We start from the raw sequence: 13,534 nt of genomic DNA on the forward strand, positions 1-13,534 counted from the left end.
ATCTGTACTACATAACAGGAATGAGCACAAATTTAAAGCATTATTCTATCATGATTGCTGTTATCTGATTTGCTACACCACACATCTATTCTGTTGTAGATGGTGAGCAGCATAGGCGTGTATGGTTGTTAACAACATGTCAGCCACTTTTTCCAAAATTCTCTGAAGAGGATTTTTTATAACAAGAATTTCCAACAACTAGTAGACTTTCACTAAAACAACTAGATTATTCATTCTCAATTAATTTTCTATATGTGATGGAAATCTCAGACAAGCTCAATTAATGTTATTGTTAAGTGTTACATTGTAATTAACTCCAAATTTCACATACCAGTCCAATGGAGATAAATATTATCATAAAAACTCTTCCAAAATATGTCACCGCAGATATATCCCCAAAACCTACTGTAGACATGGTTACCTGTCAGTCAACAGAAATCATTGTCAGTCAATATTATATTAAAACAGTTCACTACAGTAACTGCAATAGACATAAACATTGTCTATTGAAATGTGAAGGTGAATTAATCAACATGACATGAGCGTGGGACAAAGAAAAATTCTGAGTCCCCGACAGGAATCAAACCCATGACCTCCCGAACACCGGGTGGGCGCTCTATCCACTGAGCTACAAGAACTCATGGAGAGCAAGGTCATTTAACTGAGTTCACATATGACAGGTGTCCTGCATACTGCTAGGATCAGCATGTTGATCCTAGCAGTATCTGAGCTTAAAATTCACCATCATTATTAACTTATCATTGTCTATTGACTATGTATATGTACAGTAGTAACTACATAAATTACAGCATATGCCATATTGTCAGGGTATTTGGTCATGATTTTTAAAAATGTCATTCCATGAATTTTCCACAGCCTTACATGTATAAACCAAAGTGAGAGAAAAAACTCCCTGTTTGCTTATTTGGTTGTTTGTTTTTATCTTCACAAGTAGCTACAACTTGTATCAAGCGTTATTCTAAAGCTGAGTGTCAGAGGCATGTGGTGTCATGTACAGCTGCAGAGTCTGATCGGCTTCTGAGCACAACATGTGCAAGAGCTTAATGGAAATCAAAACACTCAATCAGGACCTTTGGACAAGTTGGTTTGCTATTAATAGTGATTGTGCCAGTTTTAATTTTAATAAAACCAAACATTTAGTGATCCACTGACAGAACATACCACAAGAAAGTAGAGACATTCAAAATAATTCAGATTTTGGCCATTGACAAAATTCCAAGGATCTCCAGAATTTTCCACCTACGAAAGAAAGAGAGCTGCATTAAGCTACTTACAGTAATACTGGTATTTAGTTTCAAAGTCATCTGATCCGAGACATTACTTATTATCATAATATTTGTTATCATTATCAGTTTAAAACAAAGTTAACACATTTCACTTCTAGACAGCTCGGATGTACATGATTTGTACAGTATTTCAAAAGGCAAGTGACCTTTCACACCAAAATTCATTTAAAAATTTAATGACTGCATGCTATAGATTAGCAAGATCGTCGTCTCTTCTGAAGTTGTGTACATGTATCTTGATCAGAAGTGCACATGTACTGTAAGTTGCATAATTTACAAAAAAATATCTGCCTAAAACTTGGAACAATCTGTGGCAGGCATACATACCAAATGAAGAATTCCACTAGATGTAAACAACAAAGCACACAAGTTGCCAACCATGACCATCAATGTGATAATACCACTGAAAAATAACAAAAGAAACAATACACAAAAGTAATCACAGTTAGCAAAGAAAGTCCTTTTCGATAGTCTAGGTAGGACACAAGAAAAAACCCAGGGACCCATTTCTCGAAAGCCCCAGAAACTTTTCTGGCCCGTAAAGCCATTTTTAGTTCATCTTTATCTAAAAATGGAGAAGCGTATATGCGAGAAACTTCTTGTATGAAGGGAACCTCTGTTTATATTAAGAATATGTGAATAAAACAGCTCTGTAATCATAAGGTTCGAGATTTTGCTATGGGTTTCTGGGTGCGAAAACTTTTCAGAACCTTCAAGAAACGGGCCCCAGGTCCCATTGCCCAGCTGGGCAAGTAAACTGTGCCTTTGGACAAGTGAAAAACAAAGTTTGGTGGTCCAGTGGGCAAGTCCAATTAGCCTCGGTAGTCTTGTTAGCTGATAAAGCATTGTGTGCCTATTATGCAAGAAATATTGTAGTGGAGGCAACTGCATTGCTTTTCATTTGTGACATAATTTCTGAATTACCAAAATCAACAAGAATCCAAATTGGTTCCCAAAGGCCATATGAACATGACACTATCAACCATGACTCCACCAGCCTAATGGGTCACTAAGCTTATATGAAGACTTAACCTACTGTATTGTATTGTCCAGAATATACCATACCTGGAGTGTATAATTCCCAAGTATTGAAGAATATCTGCAAGCCTTATAAACTGCATGGCACGAAGAAATCTTAACCCTGAAATAAAAGGGATGTAAATAAGGTCCCATAACTGGAGCTGAAAACTTTTCTATATTAGCAATCCTAGTATAACTTAGATACTCGGGGTGCAAATGTATATAGCCTAAGAGTTGGGGATTTTCTCGTTGGGCTAATAGATGGTAAATAACCGCATTCATGACCACCAGATCAGGGTGAGTGTGCATAAAGTGCAAGCCAGTGAGTCAAGCAAGCCAACATGTGAGCCACTCTGGTTAGCCTAAATAACGGTATGCTAAGCCACAATAGCACCGGATTCTAAAGCCAAAATAGCCTCCAACCCCAAGAAATATTGCTGGCTTGTGGTTAATCTTAGAGACAGTGGGTATCACTTGTTTGCATGGCTTGCATGGTTCGCATACCGGTTGGCCTAAATAACAATCCTATAAGCCTAACTAGAAGCAGAACTCTGGTTAGTCTAAGCTAGCTTAGTTACATGTAGCTTGTGGTTAGCCTTTTTATTGGTGTTAGGGATCGTAGCTTGCATGGCTCACACACTTGATTTACTGGCTTGCTGGCTCACAAGCTGTCTACACTCGATCAGGGACGTAAATGATCCAAGATCGATAGAATCATAAAGAAGCAATGAATCCAGTCTACGCAAGGATGCATTGGCAAAACTCCCTCACATTTTATAGCTATTTAGAAAACAGCCTGCAGCTAGCTAGTGCTCCGACAGCATTTCTCGTTCTCCCAAACTTCCACTCGTGTTTCTATTTAACAATTAGATTATGAGCACGAGATTTTTATCGCATGATAGTTGACCAGGGTGCAGCCCAAGCTACGTCCTCATCAACTATCACACATAGAAATAGAGAGCAGATAATCTAATTGTTTTAGTATAAATCTACTAGTCATTTAAAACTTTATCTAAATCCTCTTCACAGACACTTCGAAAACACAAAGAAGCGCCCGTCATTTTGATAACAAGCGCATACTGCTTGGCTACTCACTATCTACAACAAAATAGATGGTGAGTAGCATAGTCAATCAGAGAACGGCATTTGCAATAGAGCACTACCGGTAGTAGATTTATACTAAAACTTGATAGAAACACAGTACATGTTTTCCATTCCTTAATTGATCACAAAAAAGTTATTAGAAATTATTATTACTTTTTTCATACCTAGCCAGTTCTGTCGTACAACCACAGACACAAAGACTTGAGGAATGGTCAAGAAGTCGACCAGGGATAAAGTCTCCACCCAGAACATAAGCTTGTCATTTGCTGCAAGAAACTATAAAAACACATTTCTGTTACACACAATTCTCTGACTAGAGTTTGTTGAATACAGTAGATCGTCAAAGTCTATAAAAATAATATAAAACTTACCCGAAGTAAAAAGTGCATCAAGAAAAAGAGATTAAAAGCAATGTCAAATATCCATAGTGTTTGTGCTGTCATGTCTAGACAATGTTCAACTGGGCTGGAAAACAAATCAAAACATAAGTTGAAGTTTGAGGTAAAGGTAAAGTTTGCATACGAGCCAAGTGGCCCATCAGGCTGGAGCTTATCCTGGTTTCTGTAGCATGAAGTGTCAGACTAGAAGAATTTCTACTCCCCCCTGGATGGGATGCAAGTCCATCACAGGGTGACCCCCAGCAATAAATTCGCCGGTACTCATTTAAACACCTGGGTGGAGAGAGGCACTGTGAGAGAACAGAGTCTTACCATGAGGCCACTGCACCTCCTATAAAAAAGGTTGAGGTGTACAGACACGAGTATTTCACTGAGCCAGTTTGGGCCGTCGATAAAAGCTGGAACATGGAACACCCTGGAACATTCTGGAACATTCTGAAATGTCCCGGAACATCGAATAATTATAATAATCATGAAAAAATATGTAAAATTAATTTTCTAAACTAGGGCCCGGGTCGCACTAGAGCCAATTTTGTTTGCATAAGTAATAAATCTGTCAACAAGTAGCATAAAGTAAGTGCGACCTCCAGTTCCAAAAACTTGCCAAATTTTTGCGGATTGCCAAAAGTTTGTCAATCTTCAAAGAAGGCGAAGTGCTGCCTCGGAGGCTTCCAACTTTTGGCAAAGCAAACAATTTTGTTTCTTTAAACCATTTAACTGTCATATTTTTTAAAACATGTCTGGATAAAATTACGGCAAGAAAATAACTTTGAACGCTCATCCAGTTTGGGGCTTGCGATGGCGGGACAAAATCACTTTTCACCCAGTCCATCTCACGTTTTTTATAAAATATACAAAAATAAATTGGTATCAGCTCAAAATATGAAGAAGTTTTTTGGGGGGGCGGGGGGGGGGGGGGCGAGAGGGGAGGGGTAGGGAGCGTTGGGTATTCATTCAACTGACCACAATGTGTACAGGCTCCTCTTCTTTTGCACCCATTGCGTCATATGGCTTTATAGCACTGTTTTTTTCAACACAAGCAAGTACTGTTGTAACCGGTTCTACGGAAATTGTCAAGAACGGTCAAAAATAACACGAGAAGCGATAACAAGGGAACGTTCTTCAATCTTCAATACTCTTCAAAGGACAGGATCTCGATACAGTTGGCAAGACAATGGCTCAGAGTACAAAATGTCTCGAATGACACTTGATATTTAACATACGTCACACAACGTGTCACAGTAACTCAAAAACTCAATGCCAAAGAGTTTCTATTTCTGTCTCATGGAGAAACTATTTCTTCATGAGAAATTGTGCATACGCATATCTTTGAATTGACATAATGAATTGAATAAAGAAATCACACTCGTGTACCTATATTTTTCGGTCTCATTAAAGAGTTCAAATGCCACCATCTTGGTTTTCTATGAAGAATGATATCTGGGAATAAGGGACAGTCACGTGATTAAACTGATGGCGAACGACTGGAAGGAATGGATTAGTCTTCTAAGTTGGAAGCCTTCAATCATTGCAGTCATTTTCATTTTTGTTTTGGTTTTTTTTTTTTTACACTTAAATCTTTTTTATATTCCGACCTGACACCAGTTTATTTTTGTTTAATTTAATTTTTGAAAATTTCAGTTTACATTTTTTCTCCTAATTATTACAATTATTCAATGATCCCACATGTTCTGGAATGTTCTGGGATGTTCCGGAATGTTCCATGTTCCGGATTTTATCAACGCCTGCCAGTTTGCAGGTCAGAACCATCCTGCTTCAAAATTTAATTAGCATCTGCACTCCCATAGGTATGTAAATTTTAAACATTCTCTTCAGAGGCCGATTCAGTGGACTTTGTGAGGAAAAGGGGACATCTGAAAGGAGTCAGGGTCCCTTAGGCACCAGTTTTCCGTTAAAGGAGAGGGGGGGGGGGGAGTGTAACTATGACCCTTCGCAAAAGTCCCACCCCTGAGAATGATAAAGAGATGACTCAAATTATGCAAACCTACATGTAACTGTGGATGTAAACATATTACAAACAATTAATGTGCAATTCCCATATAGAGTGTAAGCAATGTACTGTTAGTAATAATGATTTTTTTTTTCCTTTCCTACCATTTATTTCAAAAGCTAAACCTAAAGTGACACATGTACATGTACATATTTTCAGCATACTTACAAGCTTGCTTCCACAGCGTATAGTGCAATATAGAACATGCTAAGAAGAAATGATATCACAACCTAGGAACAAAACAAAAATAACAGTCATTATCATTCAATTAAATTTCCTCTTCCTTTTCATAATTTGACCAAGAGTAAATCAAGATTATTTGCCTAAGCCTTTGGCTTTGACTAATTATTAATCTAGTGAGCACTGACAATATTTTGTGCAACCTCATGCAATAATAGTTAACAGTTTTTAATTAAATTTATGTTTATCTTTCTTTGGCAAGCATCTGGGTACAATCAGCAGGGAGGCAAATGGAAATGTTGCATTATTAATTTATTTTACAATCAATTTCAGGGTCTTTTCAGGGCTGCCAGTGTTTTAAGCAGCTACTGATGGAACTGCTTCTCAAGTAAAATACTTGCAAATTACACTGGGTGATAAAATTTAAGCTTATAAGCTTTTAATGGGATTAAGCTTATATAATCTGCGTAACAAAAAAATACAGTACGTGAATCAAATGTAAGCGAGATCTAGATCGAGCCTAGTATTAATTAATTGATCACCAATAGGTCTATCAGAAAAGGGTGAAGCTCAATAACATTACTTAGATTATTTGAATTTGAGCTTGAAAACGTGAGAACATAGACTAAGTCTTTCAAAACCAACGTGGGAAAAAAAATTGAAGGAAAGCAACACTTCCTTTCCACTGTTGCTGTTGTTGCTGTTGTTGAAAGCCGTTCACTTTGTCCCAAATCAAAACATGCAAAACACAACAGATTACTTGTCACCTTCCAGCTTAATGCTTCCTCAGCATTTATATCGGAACTCCACAGGAAATGTAAGTTTTTCCTTACGGAAGTCATTACTTAAAGCTCTCTTTTACACAGAAATGTCAGTGCAAAATCAGTGGAAAATCGATGGAATTCATGACTGTTTGAGCCCTCGAGTAAACGATTGTTGTCGTTTTGCACACGTCTCGGCGAGTACAAAAATCCACAAAAAATCATTCTTTCAGCTGCAAGAACGCAGACGTACATCTTCAAAAAAAAAGAGGGAATTTAAAAGAGGGCAACGCATCCAAATTCCAGGAAAATTATGTTCAGCTGTCGTTCAGCTGAGGCTGTTCGCTGGATCTTTGAGAGAAGGCTGGGAGAAAGGTCAGTCAAGGTTAATCACAAAGTGGCCAATAAAAACGGGGGCATATATCACATGACAGCAAACCCCATAAAGCAAGGCGCGCGGGTTATTTAAAATGGCGCCGATGTTTACAGGAGATAAACTGAATGGAAACCGGCGAATAAGGTTGTTTTTAGTTCTTGTATTCAGAACTTTTAATCAAGCAGAAAGTACACCGAGCATTCAAGGTTAAACTGAACTTTTAAAAAGAGATAAAAGTTGCCAAAAAGTGAAGCTATAAAAAACGATTTGGGTTTGCCAGTCCTCATGTATCCAGTTCTAACTAGTGGTCAACAACAATCAAATAGCTTTAATTTATATCAAGCTTATTTTATTTATCAATCAATAACAATCATACCGTGCGACAATTGCTATTTATAACCCAGGATTTAAAAGAAGAGAAGGTTGGGATTCTGCGAACAGCTAGCCGCTGTTCGGGAAAGGAGCCCGCGCTCCTCCCCCCGAACCCGAACGTAGACCGCACTCGAGAAAGCGGCGGAAATCGAGCCTATTACCACCCCCCCCCCTCCCGGGGGAAGGCACTGCCATATATGGGCTATATAGGTATGTGCCGCTGTGAAGGGTATGGTTTTCAAGCAGTTTACTCTCCAGGTAGGATAGGGTATATAAATCAGAGCATTTGGGTCTAGAATAGGGTATAATTTTTCACAAAACTGACTAGTTGGTTGAAGATTTTATCTAGACTAAGGAAACCAGGAATTGCCACTAAAAAATATAAAAAATCAAATCAGCAAGTTTAAATTTATGTAAATCAGCCTCAACAGTGTCAATAGATGGGGGGATTTGGAGAGTTTACTCTAGTATAGGGTAGCAAAATTCAGCTGAACTTGCTCTGGTATAGGCCAAGGGTTCCAGGGTCCCAGCGGCACATCCCCAACCAGAAATTCGCAAAGTACCCCCCAGGCTACCACCCATACTCAAGAATTTTAGAGCTTCAGAGAAAAAGAAAAAAAACATTTGACTTTACTGAAGAATATAAGCTTATGAACAGCCTTGGACAAACAACAAATTCGAGTTATATTGAATATGCTGAGTGAATGGATGGTAAGCTGATCTTGGGAATAGATGGCTATGTTTTCGGGACTCATCTCCTATCCAGCCCTACAGATGTCCACCTGTGACATCAACAGCAATTGCCTCAGTAGTTACATCGCTGCAAGGTTGTCAGTAAGGCTGTTATATGGTTGTACCAGAAACCCTTACAGGGGTTTCATTAAGGGCCGAGCACCAGGCAAATTGACTGGCTGTGAGGAAGTTTTGCATGGCTGGTTATGACCATATATTGGAAAGGTTTTCTTACATAGAAGTTCAGTTCTAACAGTTTTACCCACCTGTGAAAACCATTTGAACTCCTGCTAAAAACATTAATGAAACATGTGCACATGCCCATAATTAAATTATAAGGAGTAACCTGGTGTAATAATGTGGGAACCAAAGCAACTCGCAAATGTTATCATGTTTATATTAATTAGTTGAGGGTCTTAGAATTACTACCACAGATATATTTTATCCATGCAAAGACTTAAGGGTGCATTTCTTTGCAATGGTCCAGATCAGGATTAGTGATCCAAAATCACTCGGATGGTACGTCAAAGGAGTCAAAGAATCCACTCTGGGTGAGGATTCAATGGTTCAATTGATGAACCATGATCCGGATGACCTTGGATCACTGATCCTGATCCAGGACCGGAAGCAAACTAAAGCTTTAAATTTGTAAAATGGTGGAAAAGTAACAAAGAAAAAAAAGTTCTAGTTTGAATTTAAAATAGCCATAACTTTTTTTCTTTTTCATTTTCCCACCTGCAACTACAATATCACCTGACGGACTTTTATCAAAAAAATTGTCTTCAGAACGAAATATATTTTTTTAATTAGTTCTAAAAACTTTCACCATTGGCTTTAGTCATCTCTCTGCCATTGCAGAGATATTTAAATATATTTTAAGGATTATATGAATTCAAACTGTAAATAAACAAGTTGAATACGAGAGAAATTTCAAGCTTCAGGTAAAAACTCTGGGAAAAAAAATTCCCAGAAAGATGTTTAGTTTAGCAACAACAAGATGTGAACAATCGCTAATTTCCTTAACTGTTTTAGTAACAGCATCTGGCATACTTAATGCAAAAATAGCCTTAGTAAATTGAGAAAAATGGTATTTGGCTCAAATCAAAAATGTTTCCGATGAGTTTCCTGGCTAATGTGTGTTACGATTCAGGTGAGAAAGTAAAAAATTAGGTTTTTGGCACCCCTTGCTAAATTTGAGACATTTCTGTGTTGAAGAAACCTTCTGCCTATTCAAATCTTCAATAATACTGAACACTAATAGTTCGAGTCTCTAAGTACTTGTAAAATGGACATAAATTTGGTCAGAATAACTTAAAGATATGATAAATTGATATCAAATCTAGAACATGTAACTAACAAGTATGAGAAGAATCACTTGATGTGCAAAAATGCCTAACAAACACTTATGAAGCACGGCACGTAATTTCAAAAAAATTAAAATCTTTGCAGATATAAGTGTGACATGCATATATCTGTAAATATAATAAGTCTTTTAAATGCATCTTTCAAAAGAGTCGTTTGATTTACATTTCCTTCCAAAAAAAGTAAGCTGGGATTACTTTTGCATGTTCTAGCTTTGTAGTAATGTCATATTTCTTTCCCTTGTTAACTTTAGTCTAATGGCTTTAATACTATCTGTTTTTTTAAGCAGGTGAAGTGTCAATAAACGTTTTGAGAACGATATCCCCTTGCAGCATGCCCGTCATGAGACACAGTTGTCAAGGAGACCTTTGTGCGAAGACACAGTGCACACCTGTTACAACAGTTTTCATACCAAATTTGACCAAACTGAAAATTTATAGACTTGTTTTCGCAGCTATGCCGATCTTTTTAATTAAATTCCTAAATTATCAGCCAAAACATTAGAAATCGTCGCTCTTGCAATAATAAGTTTTGTAAGTGAGTAGTAAAAAAAATTTAGACGAGCTAATACAATACAGTACTACTCTCAGATGTAAATAAATATTTCTATCACTGAGCAATCATCCATCATTGTTCTTAATCAAAACATCTAAAACCCTTGAACTAAACACCTAACAAGGTTAGTATAATAATTTTCATAAGTCTGTAATCATGCAAAAATATGCTATCAAAATATCTGAAACCCTAACTGGCAAAAACAATTATCTCTCTCAGAGTGATAATTTTTGTTGGTCTGGCAAAGATTGAAATAATGTTCTGTCCGAACAACTAAAACAATACATATGTAAATTACTATTTTCAGAGTAATTCCTTTTCTCAATCAGTAGTGACACAATTGTTCTTCCGCATTTAAAATAGATGATTAATTAGACGGGGGGAGAAATATTCTTGAAGTCACAGTGTGACTAATTAATATTACACAATTTCAGTTTTAGGAAAATTGGAGAAATTTAAATTTAAGAGACTTCCAGTGAAATACACTAGCGAAAAAAAAAAAAAAAAAGAATTACAAATAAAGGAGACAAATAGCAATTATGTTATATGTTAAAGATCAAATCAAGAATCTTAGCAGGAGGCAAATTTTAAAACAAAAATTCAAATTTCACTCCATCTGATATCAAAACATATTAAATTGTTTTCATACGTTATAACTTTTTTTTTTTTTGTTAATATCTTGTTGGTACTTTTCAAGACTTAGGATATTTCCAGAAATAAACATATTTAAAACCTGCTTTCAAAAATCGTTCGTAGTGAGAATCGAGGTTCCTGGTAGCTAGGTTGTCGAATGATTAATCAGACAAGCTTGTTTGTTTTGACATGTACCTGCGAATGGGCCGATTTCTTCACTTGTCAATTGTCACGCGACACTTTTCAATCGTCTAAGAATTCCTTCCAAAGAAGTTGCAATATCACTAATTAAACGTGAGGATTCCAAAACAAAAAGCCTTTGTAGTTAAGAACAGAGGTAATGAAAATAGAAACGCTCAGTACTCTAGTTGCGATGTTAGTGGTTTCTTTCAACTCCAACACTCTGCACGCCCCAATGCACACGTTATTAGTCCTCAATATATTGTGATACAGCCATTTAAATTTCGAGACGATAGCCATTCACTTACCATTGTAGGTTTTACTCGTTAATTTGGCGGAAAATACCATTTAAGGACGTAAAGAACCGGAGATCGCTGGTATCGGAGTTAAAACGCAAGATGCTCAATATCAACCGGTGCTTGATTCCTATCGATGCCAATTTCAATACAAACAAATTGATATCACACGGTTGTTGGGTCAATGGACATAACAACATACAAGACACACAGAGGTTCGAAATAAATAAATATTCGCCTTTTTCCCTTTACAGGGGTGATATCGATGCTTCCTGTTAACAAAACAGGCTTTTTTTAGCTACTTCCTGTCCCGGCTAAATAAATACATTACTTACCAAACAACGACCCTTGAACGTTTGGGCTGTTATAAGTGTGCCAGCTTGTTCTTTCAGCCTGACGTAAATACCTCGTTCCGAAACTTCTGCCAAAGCAGGCGAACCATGATTAATCCTCTGCCTATTGGCGTCTTTTCTCGACGGGTTTAGTTTAGTGCGTTTGGACTTGCACACCCTAATTGTCAACCTTGAAGCTAAGATGATGAGCAAACCGCCGAAGAATAAAACAGCGCTCGTGGCGATAAAATACCACCATCTTCTGTCATCTTTCGCGACCAAGCAATCTTTGTCGCAGTTCACGGATAATTCCGCCCTGGTACAAGTGCTAGACATAGTTTTTCGTTTGTAGAATTAGCCATTTAATTTTCTGCGGAGGCATCATTGACGTCTTTCTCTATTAGAGCTTTCAACGCAGACTGCAAATGTTAGTGTTCCCAGTTTAACTAGAAACGGTTAAAATGTTAGGAGAATGTAACTTCTGATCACAACCGCGATAGTCTTATTGAATGTTACAACTTAAAACCCTTGGAAAAAATAAACCATAAATCCGCAGTATACTTCTACAATATTTCATAAAACGATAGTCAGGGGAAATAAATTTTATTCTTGCCGCTTTGAATAAGGAGATTAAAATAATAGCAATTTTTTGTGGGGATTTTTCTGTTTAATTCTCATTGTGTAAACTCCAGATGTGTAGACCAATTACATATGCTTAGCAACTCTGTTGTCTCGGGTGAATATATTTACACAGGCTGTGAATATTCTCCGCGGGCAATATTTTCTGTTGATAAAGGAACTGAATTCATAACCGAGATAATGCGGAAAGCAAGTATGAAATAGCTTAGCGCTATCAAAAAAATCTGCCTCTATTTTTATCACTGACTTATTTTTATATCATACGTCAAAACAGGCCAGTATAAAGTTACGAAAACAAACTTGAAGCAAAACTACAAGGCTTCAAATGAAGCCGTCGAGATAACCTTCCTTGATTAGGGTGCAAAACTAATCAAAAATTAACATCGCTTCGGCAAATCAATTATTGCATGAAAATTTTCACATGTACGAAGGCGCCTGAGAATTTGTGAAAGATGTCACAAAAGTGTTTATCGAAGGTCACAGTATGCGCACAGCAATTTGTGGCTCCATACGAGGGACATGAATGTAGCGATCTATGGTTCGTATTGCGTCGCAAGGGCTTAGAGTTAAATCGAGGGCTAAAGCTGTCCTATTGTTAAATGAAAACAGAGAGAATTATTACCATGAACTATTGTCTTTGGTGCCGAAACAGGTGTAACAACCTACCCCCTTCTGTCGCGTGCTAGGGCACACGCGAGGAATCTGCACGCGCGTTCCTGCTGGGGCTGTTCAGCCATGAAAGGAAAAAAATCAGTTTCACATGCTTTTGCTTAAAAAAAAGATCTCATGGCCGAGTCATAGAACGTCTAAAGAGAGTCCATTTTAACCATGAGACCATCGCACAATTCATCAATTCAAAGGACTGACCCCCAGTTTTGCTCCTATTTACCCATCTCCACATCCACAAGAGGACAATCTATCAAGGGGAGTGGAAACCAATATTTTGAGAGAGGGGGACATGAGTATAAGAGGCTTTTGAACTGGTTTCCATGACAGCAAGGTCCTGATGTTTTGGGAGGAGAGGTGGCTATTACTGAAGAAAATATGGTACTTGCAAAATCTTCATCTTCTTAAGTGTTTACATTAGGTTCTGTAAACAAGCAGTCACATCCAATAAAATAAATATGAAAACATGTGATTTTAGATCTAGACCTAGTTTTTCAAGAAATGGGTGCTTTCTATTCAACCAAAACTTCTGGAAATTTTCAGTATGGGAAAAAATGGGACACAAATTTTGTGGGAATGTTTCTAGAAAAGTTCAGGAGTCAGTGAATTT

The 13,534-nt window shown here is 37.3% G+C and overlaps 1 protein-coding gene across 3 annotated transcripts in view; it reads right to left on the reverse strand.

Moving 5' to 3' along the window:
• The window catches only part of LOC110061175 (calcium-activated potassium channel subunit alpha-1-like), a 38,222-nt gene extending 26,166 nt beyond the window's left edge, over nt 1-12,056 (reverse strand). For 2 of the 3 annotated variants that reach the window (XM_089299073.1, XM_089299072.1), the window contains exons 1-8: nt 11,623-12,056; nt 6,009-6,070; nt 3,803-3,896; nt 3,596-3,707; nt 2,373-2,448; nt 1,635-1,710; nt 1,183-1,260; nt 332-421 (exon numbers count right to left, since the gene is read on the reverse strand). In XM_089299073.1, coding sequence (XP_089155199.1) covers nt 332-421; nt 1,183-1,260; nt 1,635-1,710; nt 2,373-2,448; nt 3,596-3,707; nt 3,803-3,896; nt 6,009-6,070; nt 11,623-11,955 — 921 coding nt within the window. In that variant the 5' untranslated portion in view covers nt 11,956-12,056. Of the gene's footprint in view, nt 1-331; nt 422-1,182; nt 1,261-1,634; nt 1,711-2,372; nt 2,449-3,595; nt 3,708-3,802; nt 3,897-6,008; nt 6,071-6,787; nt 8,125-11,622 lie in introns of those variants that run through there. The other variant, XM_089299074.1, reaches the window with a different exon arrangement.
• Between the last annotated feature and the right edge of the window lie 1,478 nt (nt 12,057-13,534).

This window comes from Orbicella faveolata, unplaced genomic scaffold, assembly GCF_042242905.1.
Source record: "Orbicella faveolata isolate gen_17 unplaced genomic scaffold, um_ofav_v1 contig_34, whole genome shotgun sequence".
NCBI lineage: Eukaryota > Metazoa > Cnidaria > Anthozoa > Scleractinia > Merulinidae > Orbicella > Orbicella faveolata.